This window comes from Apis laboriosa, unplaced genomic scaffold, assembly GCF_014066325.1.
Source record: "Apis laboriosa isolate Shangri-la unplaced genomic scaffold, ASM1406632v1 scaffold21_cov150, whole genome shotgun sequence".
NCBI classification, from domain to species: domain Eukaryota; kingdom Metazoa; phylum Arthropoda; class Insecta; order Hymenoptera; family Apidae; genus Apis; species Apis laboriosa.
The window spans coordinates 3009032-3024410 of record NW_025222365.1 but is presented as its reverse complement, the minus strand read 5'-3'; the positions used below and the strand labels follow the sequence as shown (position 1 = coordinate 3024410).

General features: G+C 37.1%; 1 protein-coding gene across 1 annotated transcript in view; it reads left to right on the top strand.

Moving 5' to 3' along the window:
- The window catches only part of LOC122712893 (suppressor of lurcher protein 1), a 253862-nt gene that overhangs the window by 234905 nt on the left and 3578 nt on the right, over positions 1-15379 (top strand). The window contains exons 8-9 of the mRNA XM_043932894.1: positions 6313-6520; positions 10287-10534. Coding sequence (XP_043788829.1) covers positions 6313-6520; positions 10287-10534 — 456 coding nt within the window. The remainder of the gene's footprint in view (positions 1-6312; positions 6521-10286; positions 10535-15379) is intronic.

Here is a 15379-nt window from a genome sequence, read left to right as displayed (position 1 = left end):
GTAATTCCGTTTTTTCACACGAGTGTCGCTAGTTGAACGTTTTTATCCAGCCAACTTTGTTCTAAACCGTGCAGTTATTATATATATTCAGAGTTCGCATTTTCACGGTTTATATAAGAAAAATTCGTTCGATTCCGTGCGGTTGCGTTTCTCCCGCGTGACGAGCAAAGATGCAAGAGACCAAAGGAAGCATTTTCGATATATTGTACTTTTTTATTACCGAAAAGATAAGACTAGTGTTCAGGTAAGAAAAAAGTTAGGGGAAAAGGAGAAGGTGTATTAACGGTACTCACGTTAATATCAAAACTGGTCTTCAAAATTTCGTTCCGACAATTTCGACAGAGATAAAGATACACCGATTGAACCAAACTGACGAACACGATTCGAGAAATTGTTATCGATCGAGTCGTATTCCATTTGATCGCACTTGAACCAATGATTGATGTTTCAGAAAAAAGAACGAAATTATTTTCCCAACAACCAATTCCCATTTTTACTTCTTTTTTCTTTTCTTTTTCATTTTCCAAATATTATCCGGATAAAAATTCGCGAGGAGCGGAAGTATGAAATGAGGAGGAGCGCCACGGTTCGCGGATCGGAACATTACTTAACAACTTGGTCCCGAAAGAGAGAAAAAAGGAAGGAAGGGGGGGGGGGGCGGTAGCGTGCGTAGGCTAGGTTGAAAAAGACGCAGAGGGACGCGCAACGAGGGGGCAAAGTTCGTTGTTTCTGGAAAAGCGCGTGCAAAGCGCGGCAGGAAGCGGAGGAACAGGAAGGAAGGGGAGGGAGGGAGGGAGGGAGGGCGCGTCTCCTATCCAGGGAGTGGTATAGGCTCGCACGATGCCGTAACGCCGGATGCTGAATGCTTCGCAGCGAGCGTTGCCGCGCTCAGGAAATTTCTTCGGGACGTGGCGCGCTCGTAAAAGTTTCCAACCAGTTTCGCACACTCGCGTGTGTTAATTGCAGCGGGGAATCCCTGTTGTTGCGAATGTTGAACGTAAATAATTACGAAGCGAACCATCGTACAAGCGAAGATGTCTTTCTAACGAAACGAGATCAGAATTATTATTATTATTATTATTATTATTATTATTATTATTATTATTATTATTATTATCATCATCATCATCATCGTTATGAAATTCTCGAAAGAACGAGAGAGAATTTTTATCTCGATCGATACATTTTTAAAGAAGAAGAAGAAGAAGGATTAAAAAATTCGATTCCCTTCGATCTCTGTCGCGAACGAATTGATCGTTACGTTGTTAATTAACATTTCTATTTCAACTAATGTAACTTTGATCGCGTTTGAATAAATAAACACACGCGAAGAGCAACTTAGTTGTAACACGTCTTGCCGTATATACAACCTTTTAGACCGTTTGTAGTCGAAGTGGTTGGTTCGCGTCCATTCTAACAATCCGAGCAGTTTGATCACTGAAAATAAATTATTCAAAATGTACAATTGGCGAGAATCGGGTGAATTGTTAAGGGTGAATTTTCTAGGGTGTATTTAGATTTTTTTTTTCTTTTTATCGATTACGATACGAAAGTTTTATATGGAAGAACATCCCGTTCCGCTCCTTCTGAAAAAATACGAATAATTAATCGTCAAGTAAAATCTATTCCGAAATATTTTGATAAAGTTTATCCAACTCGTAACGCGTACTTTCCAAGAGAATAACGTCAAGTTAAATTTTTATAGCTGAAACTACACTCTTCTCCCGCCTCTCTACGGATATTTAGCAAAATTTAAAGATTTTCCGATATAACTATAAAGGCCGATAAGCTATAAAATAAATATCAACGGAATAAAATATCCCGTTTATAGAAGAGCTAAACTCGTAAAAATTACGTGAAAAGAAAAAAAAAAAGAAGAGAGAGAAAAATAACGCTATAAAATCGTACGTCCTGTGAAAATTTTCACGTTAAAAAAAAAAAAAAAAATGATGATAATAAAAATATATTTCTCCCGTAAAAACGGCATATAAGTTTTCTCTACCCGTTACCGTTTTATTTAATACCGTAACAATTGTTACGATTATTTAACCGATAGACCATAATTATACGAGTTCCTTAACCGCTAAACCTAACTGCAAACCGAATTTCCAAATGGTCATTAATTTAATCGCTAACCGTATCTAAGTAATAGTCTGGTCACTAATTTCAGTAATTAAACGAAACTTGTGCTTTCCGTGCGCAACAACCATCACCGTTGCATAATATAACACACGTTACACACACACACACACCGCTTCCGTATAAATACCGTTTTCTTAATATCCCTCCCGAGAGGGGGTGAAATCTTAGATCTTGAAGAAATTAGGGATCTCGAGGAAATGGAAATTCTTCCTCCCACAAAGAAAAACAGTCTCGACTGTAGAGTATCAAATTTTTTTTTTGACGAGCTTCTGGTCGTAAGATTGATGCGCATGCAGGGAGGGGAGGGGTAAATATAAAATTTCCCCTGGAAACAAGTCGCGTTGCTTATCCACTTGTGACACGTGACACCCGAGGATTCACCCGAGACCGAGTAAGTAACTTTGTCCCCGTGTTCCATTTTACATTCCATGAGATTTATGAAAATCATCGCGGCAGCGTTCCCTCTGCGAAAATGGGGAATGCTTCTCTCTGTTTTCCTTTTTTTTTTCAAAAAAAAAAAAACATCCACAGCAGGACGAAGAATCAAATTAACAAGGGAATATCTCGAGACGAATAAAAATTCCAAGTAGCAGTTTACTCTAGGGGCAAAGCTGCTTCGTCGAAAGCGCACTTTATCATGCAGTCACTTTCTTCCCCTTCTCGTGCAGTGCAAACAACAGCCAGTCGAGTAAACGACACACACACACCATCTCTGTAAAATTAACGCCGGGGCAAAAAGTGTTAGATTTAGCAAAAAGAAGAAAAAAAAAAAAAAAAGAAAAGAAAAAATAGCGCTTTCAAACTCCAGTTTCTCTTCCCATCTCCTCTAAAAAAGAAAGAGAAAAAAACTTTCTCCGCCTTCTCTGTTGTCCGAGATGCGCGGGGATACGCATTGAAAAAGAAAAGAAAAGAAAAGAAAAGAAAAGAAAAGAAAAGAAAAGAAAAGAAGGCTTGGAAATGCTTCGATTTACAATTATAGATAAAAAAAAAACTTTAACGCAAAATCTTGAACGTCGCTTTCGATATTCCTTCTCATTTATTATCGGTGTCGTTAACGATCAACCTTTGTGTAACGAGAAAAGTTGATCCTCCACTTTTTTTTTTTTTTCCGTAGGAAAGAGGTCGAACAGTCAGAGGCTTTTAGTCGGAAGCTTTTAAACCCTTTTTAAGCTTTTTGTCACGCATCCTTCCTCCTCCCTTTGATTCGATGATTCTTAAACCAATAGACGAGGCACATCCTATTAATTATTCTCATACGACTCATTACTTGATTATTTGTTTACTTACATATAGTGATTCGTACCGGTAACCACGTTTAATGAAAATTTTTGTGAATTATCCATGAATGTTACATCATTTCATTACAATAGTCGTTCATTTTTATTAGAATGTTGATGGCCAATTAACATCTGATGTTGTTGCTACATATATATATATATATATATATATATATATATATATATATATATATATATACATGTAGGATTGAGACATAGCAAGGTTAATACTTCTTCGCTACAAAATATTTTCTCTCTTCCTCGCACTACATTCGTTTGATCGTGGAAAAAAACCATTCTCTCGCCACGTGCGTTCAACACAACCACAGCGGCTCTGACCGTCATTCTTATGTATATACATATATACATATATATATATATAATAATAAAATATATATATAATAATAAATATATAATAATAAAATATATATATATAATAAATAAGCGGCTAACTAAGCGCAAAAGTCGGCGAAAGCTTATTACTTGATGTTTACAATCGCGAGGAAACTTGGCCGGCGTACGTAACGGCGTTGGGGGGAGAGAGAGAGAGAGTGCACTTCGGGGAACTCGACAGAACAGAAGTTTGGCCCGCGCAACTTTGCTGGCCGTACACCCCGAACGATTTGAAACGAGGCCTGACGACCTCCTCCTCCTCCTCCTCCTCCCCCCAATCTTATAATTAACCCATTTCGCCCGTGGAGCTTTAATTTTCGGTCGGAGAGAGAGAGAGAGAGGAGAGATTCAAAAGTTGTGATTCAGTAACGGTGGCGTCGCTAAACTACACCCAGTCGCCAAACTTTTATCGTTTCGACGGACGGAATGATTTTCGTTGGGCGTGAAATCCTCGTAATAAACGATTGCTTTCTTCAAATTATAAATCGCGCGTAAAGGAGTGTATAAGCAAGATCAAATAATCGAACGGTGTAATGGCGATAAACTCGTTCGTCTTTCGACAGGGAGAAGGATGGTTCCACGACGAGTATTTCCATTTCATCTAGAAAATTTTAGTATTCTCGTAAAAAGAAATATCGAACGAGCGTTGAATAAACTTCAAGTTTTATGAATCTTGCGAGATTTATGAATTTCTTTTTTTTTTTTTACCCAAAGAATTTCCTCGGAAAAGGAGAAGTAAGTAAATCAGGTAGAGATATATCAAGAGTGAGTCGAACTGGAGATAAAAGAAATTTTGTAGAGGAAAGAGAATAATAATTGATATTAACCAGTTTCTCTCGGTTTAGAATATTTTATTCTCTACCGTTTTTCTTTTTTTTTTTTCTTTTTTTTTTTTTTGTAAAACCGTCATAAATCTCTGGTGGACAGAAGCATACGCAAACTTTTCATCTTGTAGCAACAACACCAGACGTTAATTGCCCACCAACGCTCTAATGAAAATGAACGAGTATTGTAATGAAATGATGTAACATTACGGCGGGTAATTCACAAAAATTTTCATTAACGTCATTATATCACTATCGCGTATTTGCCTTACAAATAAACGAATAATCGAGTAACGTTGTATCCGTCGAAAAGAATTTCTTTTTTCTTTTTTTCTTTTTCTTTTCTGAGCGAACACAATTTACCCGTTTCTTAAACGTTCAGAAAGAAAAATATAATAATCTTCAAAGCTAATCTTTGCCCGATAACATCGTTATCCCTTTGAAACGAAATTATATCGTAAACTTCTCGTATCGAGAATTCGATGTATGAATAGTATCAAAGTTTTTAATACCACATCAGATTGATGTCAAAGTGATAACACGACGATGATCAACAATTAAAATGCCGGAAATGATACACTAAATTATCCATTATGGTTTATACATAAAGTATTGACGTATTAGTCAGGATTGCGTGACACGCACACCGTCATCCATATTCATTGACAAATTGAAGCAGTTGCCCTCTCGTTCGAACATCTAGTTAATAATACGTAAGCAATTACGCCCTTGTTGTTTATTAATGCCCATCGCGTTACAATATAACGATTATGACAGTGATGCTTTATATTTCGACGCGTGGCTGTTCATTAGAGAACGTCAATATTTATTAAGCTTGCCAGATGGATAGCACTGACAATCGCAAACATTACCAAGTGATCAAATAATCTGTAAATAAAGTCTAATAAGAGTGTGAAACGGTATTGGCAGCACCAGCAATTCGACTGGAGAATCGAATCGAATTACGAGTCGTTTTCACGAATGAAAAACTGTTTTTCTTTCTTTTTTTTTTTTTTTCGTTCTCGTCGCGTTATAATGAAATTTTCTCCCGCTTTTATGATCTATATCTCCTCGTTGTCGTTTCTGTTTCGAGAATTAGCAGAATTTTCTCGAAACAAAGCATTAAAAATCGATTAAAAAATATCGAAAATCCATCCCATTTTATTATTGTCCCCTGTATGATAAAAAAGAAAATTTTTAATTCAGGAATTAGTTATTTTTCCATCTATCGAATAATCGGATACGCGTGTTTTTCCATAATTAAGATGTCAATTAAAGTTAATCGAGTTAAAATTATCTCCTGAATTCATTTTCAAATGATCATCATCGTCGTCGTCGTCGATCGAACGATCGCTTTTTCACTTGTCGAAAGCGTTTGTTCGAGCCACTTCTCATTACTCGTGAAGAGAAGGGAGGGAGGGAGGAAGGTGGAGCAAAGGTTGGTTCGATTCAAAGTTGGCGACTTCCTTCTTTCCGCAATTAAACAGGTGAAATGGTGGCGATTTAATTAACGGTCTCGAGGAACGTCATATTTACCCTGGGTTGAGACGCCTTCCTCCACCAGCCTCCGCCATCTCCCCGCCTTAACCTTAACCGAGCAGGCTTTATCCACCAGGCTGTGAACGGATTTAAGGAACACGCATTAACGGGGCATTGTTTCAACTTGTGTGTTTCAGACTTTGGTATTACGACAGGCCGACAAGAGGCGCAATATCCCTGTGCCTTTGTATACAACAGCAACGAGACACGAAACGGCACGTTCACGTCGCCCAATTACCCGGGCTTGTATCCACGCGACACCGAATGTCATTATTTCTTCAACGGACAGCCGAACGAACGAATCCATCTTCATTTCCATTTCTTCGACGTGGAGGGTGTGATGCCGTAAGTGTGTAAAATGTTACTTGTACAAATATTTCCCTTATTTTTTTTCCTCCCCTCTTCTTCTTCTTCTTCTTCTTCTTCTTCTTCTTCTTCTCTTTCTCGCTTTCTTGCGAATTTTATATTCGATCGTAAATGGTCCGTTCGAGGTTTAGGAGGTTTAGGAAAAGAATCGTTCGCGAGTTCGCATTAAACGCGAAGGGTATTTCAAAAATCGCGTAGAGAGTTATCTTTCTAGGGGGAGGGTTAAGTGGCGGTATTCTGTATTCGTCGTATAAAAGATCCCTCCTCCCTTACCTTCTTGACACACGTACAGACGCACATATACGAAGAAAAGATTCTACCATTATCCATAATAATGTCTCTGGAGAGGAAAGGAGCTTGTAACCATTTAGATAATACTATTTCCGCGATAGTAGAAGTAGAATTCCAAACTTTAAAATATACATTTTGTATTCAAAATTAAATTGCAAGTATCAAAGGAGAGTTGAAAGAGAAAAAGGAAAAAAGAGGTAACGGATGCGTTCCATCCTATGACGTTTTATCTTTGTTGAAGAAAATATATATATATAATACATCGTGTAATATCGAGTCGTCTCAAGCGAATCGTGTAAGTGAATTAGAAAAGGTGAACATGGGACGAAGGGGGTAAACTCTCTGACCGTGATTGGAATTCCACGTGTATCGATCCTTTCCTTCCCCTTCTCGTCACACTCGACTGTACGACGGGAGACAAAGTGAATATCCTTAACTAACTAGAAGTCTATTGGAAGCAAATCGATGCTAGTTCGATTGGGTTTCTCGATACAGTACGATGTACTACTAAATCAAACTACGCGAAACAAAGTTTCAAGCTGCTTATTGGGGACGAAGACTCAACAACCGAAGAGAATTCCGTAACCGATAGTCGAAAAGCCTGGTCGGAACGTCGAGTATTTGCGTCAACGCTGACCAATTAGCGAACACGGTTGATCAACAAGGGATGATCGCGATGGGTGGGATCCGGTGAAACGCGACGTGGTCAATCGATCATGCGATATTAGGACGGATGTGCTGCTCTCTATGGTCTTTGCCGCGAGAGGAAGGGAAAGGGAAAAAGAAGTAGGTGGTTACGCAGCAGACCTAATTGGGTCTTATTAAATCGCCATCAATAACCGTGTTGTAACACGATGGAGCTACGTTCATTAGTCGAAGCCAGCTAATTAGTCGTGTTTTGCCGATTTCTGCCTCTAAACTTTCCAACAATAACACGGAGTGGAAGCGCAAAGTAGGTCTCTTCGTCGATTCCTCCTCTCCCCGCGAGATATGCCCTCGATTTTTATAATTGGAGGTCAACCGATAGTCGAGATCCTCTGGAAGAAACACTCGCGTATCTTTTACACTCTTCCTTTCCACTCTCTTTTCCATTTCCTTTGAAAAACATGCTCCGTATACGGGAGGAAGTAAAATAAATTTAATAATACGACGATAATATTTACGATAAACGTTGGATAAACGGTCGAAAATTGAAAGTATCGAGCCGGTCGATAAGACGACGCTTGGCGCTCGCTTTGACCCACATCGAATTAAGTTTGATCCAATTGAAGTCCTTCCCGAGTTCGAGAATGAACGTTTTGATTCCTTGAGAACGCTGAGATCCCCGAGATTTAAAAAGTATTTCCAAAAACGTTCGAGGCTACAAAAAATAACAAATATTTTCACGCACGATCTTTTCAAATGTTCCGATGGTAAATAAATTGCGGTACGAGCGAAGAGTTTTCGATTAAAAAAAAAGAAAGTGCAACGCGATCGTTCGGTCGGTTATAGTCCCTTCCATCTCCACGAAGGAAAGATACATTCCCAGTCGTAAATCCGTGTACGAGTAAACAGAGCGAAATATATGTTCGGAAACGTGAGAACCGAATGATGATCTATCACGGGAATTGCCACTTATGTCATCGGTGGAAGGAACGAGTCGCGTGATGTATATCTCCGGTTCCGCGATAATAGCCTCATCATTCACGTATCAATATTTCTTACGGGCGCGATATATTATTTACAAGGGAGTGAATGCATTCTTCCACGGGCGAAACGTTCGCGTAAATCGTCCTTATCAATCCCATTTATCCTTCGTGATCGCCGCTTCCTTTCGCCTTTAATTACAGAACACCCGACACCCGCTCATATTTTTCTCCGCTCCCCGCGCGTAATATTTCTCATATTTGCCCGCAATTGGCTCAACGTGGTGACGTCACCTCGCTCTGCTCTCCACAGCCTGCCTCGTTTCCACGCGACCATTAAGATTATGTTTTTTTCGCGGAACGGTCGAAACGAACACAAAAAACTCCGACTTGGCACGATCCAAGTGACCCCGAACGTGAAGCGTTATTTCCGACTGCCGCTGCTCCTTCGCAACTTTAATCACAGGTTACGTAATCGGAGGAGATTCATCGTCCCCCGTAAAAGCGGGGAGAAATATATTTATGGAGCACGAAATGGAAAATCCGAAAACAGAATATCCGATATGTATATTCCGATTGTAAATAGCTGTATGAAAATGCAGCGGCAGACACGCGCTCTCACATAGTAGGTTGAAATTATGCGCGGAAAGAGCCAAGATTGAATTACTTATATGGAATTGCCGGTCCGCACGGAACCAATTTATGAGAGGTGTACTACGGTACACCGAGAAAAATCATTCGATTCTCCTTTCGATATTTCCCGCGAAAGGTGAATATTTCAACCACGTCTCGCGCCCTTTCACGTTCACGTGTATACATCAATTTTTTTTCCTACGATTGCGTAACGTACGGCCCGGCCAAAAATATAAATTTAACGGCCGAGCGACTAACTTAAGAATACTCTTGAATAATACATCGGCAATTGTATTTTATATACATATAATATAAAAGCGCCACCAGGTTATACGCGGTAGTAGACTTGTCATCCTCGTTGAAATATAGGTGATGTCATAAACTTTTATGAGGTTTCTAAATACGTACGCGCTTTATCCACCAGGCTTTAGGAATGAGAAAATAAACCTCTTCTCAAATATTTGGATCGTACTTGTCGTTATTAACGTTATATGCGAATTATTTTTTTTTTTTTCACGTGGCGTATCAACACGAATGCAGTAGTGCTTGAAACGATGAGGTACGCTCGAATACGTGTATTTGATCTTTTTTACAAAAATTATGAGCAAATAAAACGGTTAACTTTCGTAATTAAAGAAACATTAATATCGTGCGTAATGACAAGTCAAACTACGCATGGAATAGAAATGTCTCTAATTTTTACAAGTCCAATATTAATTTTTAAAATTACGATAAATAATTTTTTTTAGAAATTTTCAAGATAACAAGACAACATTTCTATATTCTCTGTACGTGATTTTTCAAATCGCGTGTATAAATAAAAAATAAATCAATAAAAATAGACTCAGTCTTTTTCCTTTTTTTGTGGTTTTCACGTACTTATACATACTTATACACATAAGTACGTATTCGATATGCCTCATCGTTTCTTCGATATACAATATCGAATGCAATAGCCTCCCATTATATTATATTACTATCCCATTCCACGAAATTATATCGACATGTATAGAATATTTTAAGAATTTATATATATATATATATATATACATATAGTGGACTTTGCACATCAGCGATTTCGAAATAGAAACAGTAAACAGGAAATTTTTAAGGAGGATGTAAAGTAAAAATTTTCAGCGAAACGAAAGATCGAAAATCGACCGATTAACTTGACAAATAATATTAACGTGTTACAGGTGCGAACCAGTGTCCGCGAGCGATTTCGTCGAATTTTCGAATTTCATGTCGAGGGACCGGAAGTACTCGAGGCATTGCGGCCAACAAAAGGAGTTCGACGTGAACAGCGACAGAAAGTTCTTTCGCGTGACGTTCAAGAGCAACGATAGATACGATGGGACAGGATTCAACGCTAGCTACGTGTTCATGGATGACGAGGGAAATTACACGACAAAGCCGCCGACGAGTAACGCGTCAACGTTAAAAGGTAAAACTAAAACTTGCTCAACTTTTTCTTCACCGCAACTAACTTAACACCGCAACTTTCTTCCCCTTCCCTATAAGAATTTTTTTTACGCGTTTCCCTACACACAATCCCGCACTTTTTATCCCTCGTCCCTCGTTAATTTTCGCGCGGCAACGGCGGGACAAATTAAAAATAAAATAACCGAAATATTAATCCCCTCTCCTATCTTCTTGATTGTACAGAAGAAAATTTAAACACGACTTACTTTAAAGCGCGCACGAAAACTCGCGATATCCCTTCTCTGCATCGTAAAACATACACACTCGACGAGAAATAGTTTAAAGAGAAAGATACACACGTGTGTATCTAGTTTTTATAAATGTACAATTTGAAGAGATAAAAAAATTAATTGCCCGTTTTATAGTCGCCTCGCTCGGTTCGGAGGAAACAATTTAGATATTAGGCGAGTAACGTTGCATTAGAGTGGACAATTATTAACTGGATAAATTATTAGCATCGTTTGCAATATAGATGTCACTCCCCTCGTTTATTCACACAAGCGATTAAACATTGAACGGTTGAATGTAACCGACTATTGTATATCCCCGATTTCAAGTTTGAATATTTTAACAACGATTCGTACACGAATTGCGCCACGTTGAATTTATTAAATCTTTATCAACAGTTGGAAATTACAAAATCTAGGTTAAACGTTATTTTGCAGGTTCCCTCCACGGGGAGGGAAAATCTTCTAACGATTCGTCGTAAGATCGATCGCGGCGCTAATGCCAGACTCGAGGAACGCGATACCGAGTTAGCAAGGCTGACGGAGTTCCGTTTTAGTTTGCAATGCAAACACACCGTTTCGCGTCACGAGTGCATTTAATATTTTCATATGCGTGTATGTACTCAAAGATACGTAAGATCGCCGATATACTTTTCTTCCCTCCCTCTTTTCCTCCTTCGTTCGTCGAACGAGGATGAATCGGTTTAAAAAAAAAAAAAAGAAAAAAAGAGATCCAATCGAGTCGCGAGCAGCCCTTCGGTCAATTTATCGTGGTCAATTCCATGAATAATCGACAGTTTACATCCGAAACAGCGGAAGCAAGCGTTAGTGTAAAAAAAGATTATACAGGATTTATAAGGGGATTTGCGAGAGATCTGGCCTGCCCTGCAGATATCGATAGGGAGGAGGGGGAGGGATCGAATTTTTGTGTACATTCTCCCATTATTAAATCATTCGGAAGACGGATCTCGTTTACCTTAATATATACACGTGATCAGATAGGACGCGTGGAAAAATATGAAAGCAGCAGCCGATTTTAGATGTAAAAATTTCGATAATTATTCGAAATACGTACACGATCGTAAACACGATTGCAATGGAAAGAAAACAAGCGGAGGAAAAAAGTTTTCGAGTGTTAAAGTGGCGTTTACATTCGGAACACGTTTTGCATGCGCATCGCGAGATTTTTATTTTTATAAAGTTTCCCTACCTTTACGGCACAACAAAAGAGCTTTCTTCTCTCGTTTTTATGATATTACACGTACATTTATATACGTATATATGCACACGTGTGCATTTATATATAAGTGTGCGCGTGCCCGCGTCCACACTTGACAAAGAGGAAACAAAAATGGGAGGAGGAAGCGAAAACAAAGCGGGAAGCGTACCCTCCCCTTCCTCCCTCCCCTCTCTCGTCTTCCCTTCTTTTCTAAATTCAGATGCGACGCAAAGAACGGAATACAAACCAATCCTAAAGACAAGAATCAAGTTTCTCGGGATATAAAGGAAGCCGGGCAACAAACTTACCCACGAAAAAACCTTTGCTTACGATATATTTCCAAATTACTCGTCGAGTTGGTTGGTTGCATTTCCTTTTTTCCCTCCGATTTCGCTTCGAGCGTTTGTTTGATATATCAAAAATTTTTAAAGTTTACAAAATAGATAGATAGATAGATGGATGGATATTTTTTTTCTCTCTCTTTTTTTTTTTTTTATTAATTTTTATTCGTACTCGCGGAAACGAAACATTTCCCCTTTTCACGTTTCAATTCTATTTCATTCCATTCCAAAAAAGAATATATTTCCATTCTTATATTCTTTTGCTCAATTTCGTCAATTGTCGTATTATTATTTCTCATCGTCAAATATTTTGATTAAATATTCGCAAAGATTTTTTTTATTTTTTCTTTTTTTGCCGCATAATTTTTATTCCAACAAATCGATCAACGATTATTAGATAATCTAATTATCCAATTTTTCCCCCTCTCCGCCTCCCTTTCCCTCCGATTATTGACGACGCGTGAAAAATATCTCGATGGCAAACGAATCTTCGATCGAAGGAAACGATTCGTGCGCGGAGAATTCGTTTCAGAATTTAACGCCACGATCAATATCGATTAACGAATGATATTCGTATTATTATACGTAATGTAATAATCCGGGTCCACTCATTCACGATGCGGATTTTCACGGCGTGGAATGTTATGAATAATGAATGAACAGGAGAGGGGAAGGAGGAAGGGGAGGGGGTGTATTAATTTCGGAAAGAAACCGAAATGGATTGTCCAATTGAATCCCGCGAAAGTTAAATGGAATCGAAATTACTGCGACAGGATTACGGTATAATCTTGGAAATTGCTTTACCGGTCATTCGATAAAACTAATTAGGTTCGCGTAAAGAGAGAAAAAAAAAAGAAAAAAATCGGTATAAAATTGAACATCGCCGAGAATCAAGAAATAAATATTTAAAGATCGTCCCTCCCCTCCCTCATAAAAAGTAACCCTAACTAACTAAAAACATAATAACTCACGTTCATATATATATACATGAATGAATTCACGGCGAACAGTTTTCAAACGACGAGCAATTAATAATAAACCGATAAGGGAGGGGCGCAAATATCGGTGTATTTGATCAAAGGGTTCTAAATACAGAGCTTATCCGTATATTAAGTGAATCAATTTAATTTATGTAATGACGTATTAAATACTCGCCGTATCCGTGTTCGGGTATATATAGAGGATATAGAGGAAGCAGGATTTTCACTATATGAAAATCTTTCCATTTCAATTTCTGTAGCTATATGTATGATCGATTATAATTAAAACGTTGCTTAATTTTCAATATATTTAACGCGATTCCCCACAAATTATATATTCCCCTCCCCGTATATGCACAACGTAATATAATCATTTCCGTACAATTTGTTTGCTTCCCGACCAATTATTTTTCTTATCACCGACGCCGTGTAACATACCATGCGTTTCAATAATTTCACGAAAGGGAGAGGGAGGGGAGAGCAATTGAATTGTTATTCCTTGCTCGAGCTAGGGAATAACTAATATTTTCAATCGGAAGGAGGGGGGGGAAAAAATGATTACAAAAAGAAATTGGGAGGCAAATGAAAAAGAAAATTGCATGGAGGATGAAGGGGAAAGAACGGGTTTTCACGGGGGAGCAGAGATATAAAACAACACAATTGAAATCGGCATCGATCCGTGCAATTTAGTCGATCACGAAAGTAATTAATGCAACCGACTCCGCTTGTGCTCGCTTTGCGAAAAACTCTCTGAACGAAGAGAGGGAAGGGGGAAAGGAAGAAAGAGGAGAGGATGGAAGAGGCTAAAACGGTATCAATTATTACGCGTTTCGAACTTCTGTTTTTTTTTTTTTTTTTTTTTTTTTTTTGGAAAGTTTTTTGGAGCTTATATAAATATGTTGCGATATCCTTTCGAAATATCTTTTTTTCTTTCGTAGAGTTTTATTTTCAATATAAGAAATTTTTGTTATTAAAATTAATGATGAAATTAATTATTATAATAATTACAGTAATAAATAAATTTATATTTATTTTTGAATATTGAAAAGGAATAAATCAGAATTTTTAATTATATTTGAAAATAATTTTATATTTATATAATATAAATATATTTAGATGATAATTTTATAATAATTAATATTGAAAAAAATAATTGAACAAATATTTTAAGTTTTAATTTGAATGGGTAATTTACTAATGAAATAAAATATGAGAATATTATTAATATTCCACTTAAAAATACAATTATAATTATAAAGATTAATAAAGAATTTATTGAACATGAAGTATATATTATGATTGATAAACAAATTGAATAAATAATTAAATAAATTAATAAAGGTATTGAGTTATTAAAAATATTATTTAAATAAATTTTTGAAATAATAGAAATAATTGAAGAAGAAATTACATTAGATAAAATTATAATTGTTATTATAATTAATTTATTAAATTTTTGATTTAAACAACGAGTATAATACGAGTATATTTCGATATTTTTAATAAATTGAAAAGAGAGTTCTTACGGTTTTTGTTATTTTAAATGCTCTATATTTTCGTTTAACTTGATGTTAAATTGCATTGACTTTTCTACATTATTTTATTAATTTTAATTGTGCATGTTCCCTGTGAAAATGTGATATTGATTTTATTTTCAAATTAGTTTTTCTGAGAGTGTTGAAAACGTAATGGACAAGGAATTCGAACAATTTTCCTATTCCAATTCCAGGACTCCAGAATTTTATTCAACAGGAATAAATAAAATAACAAAACTAAAGATTTCTCGTTGGCAAAACCGCATCGATTGCAATTTTATTCTGATTGATAAAGTTTAAGTCCGAGATATGTGTTATTTGAAATATAATAAAGTATAAAAACCGCGAGAACTTTCTTTCCAATCTAATAATTATATCTAATTGATCTCTAATATTTACGGTTGACGATGTTAAAAAAAAATTCTATTCATTACGAACGTAACAGAAGCCTCGCTCTTTCGATTTTTTCGAAACCGGCGTATTTCTTCCCTCTCTCTCTCTCTCT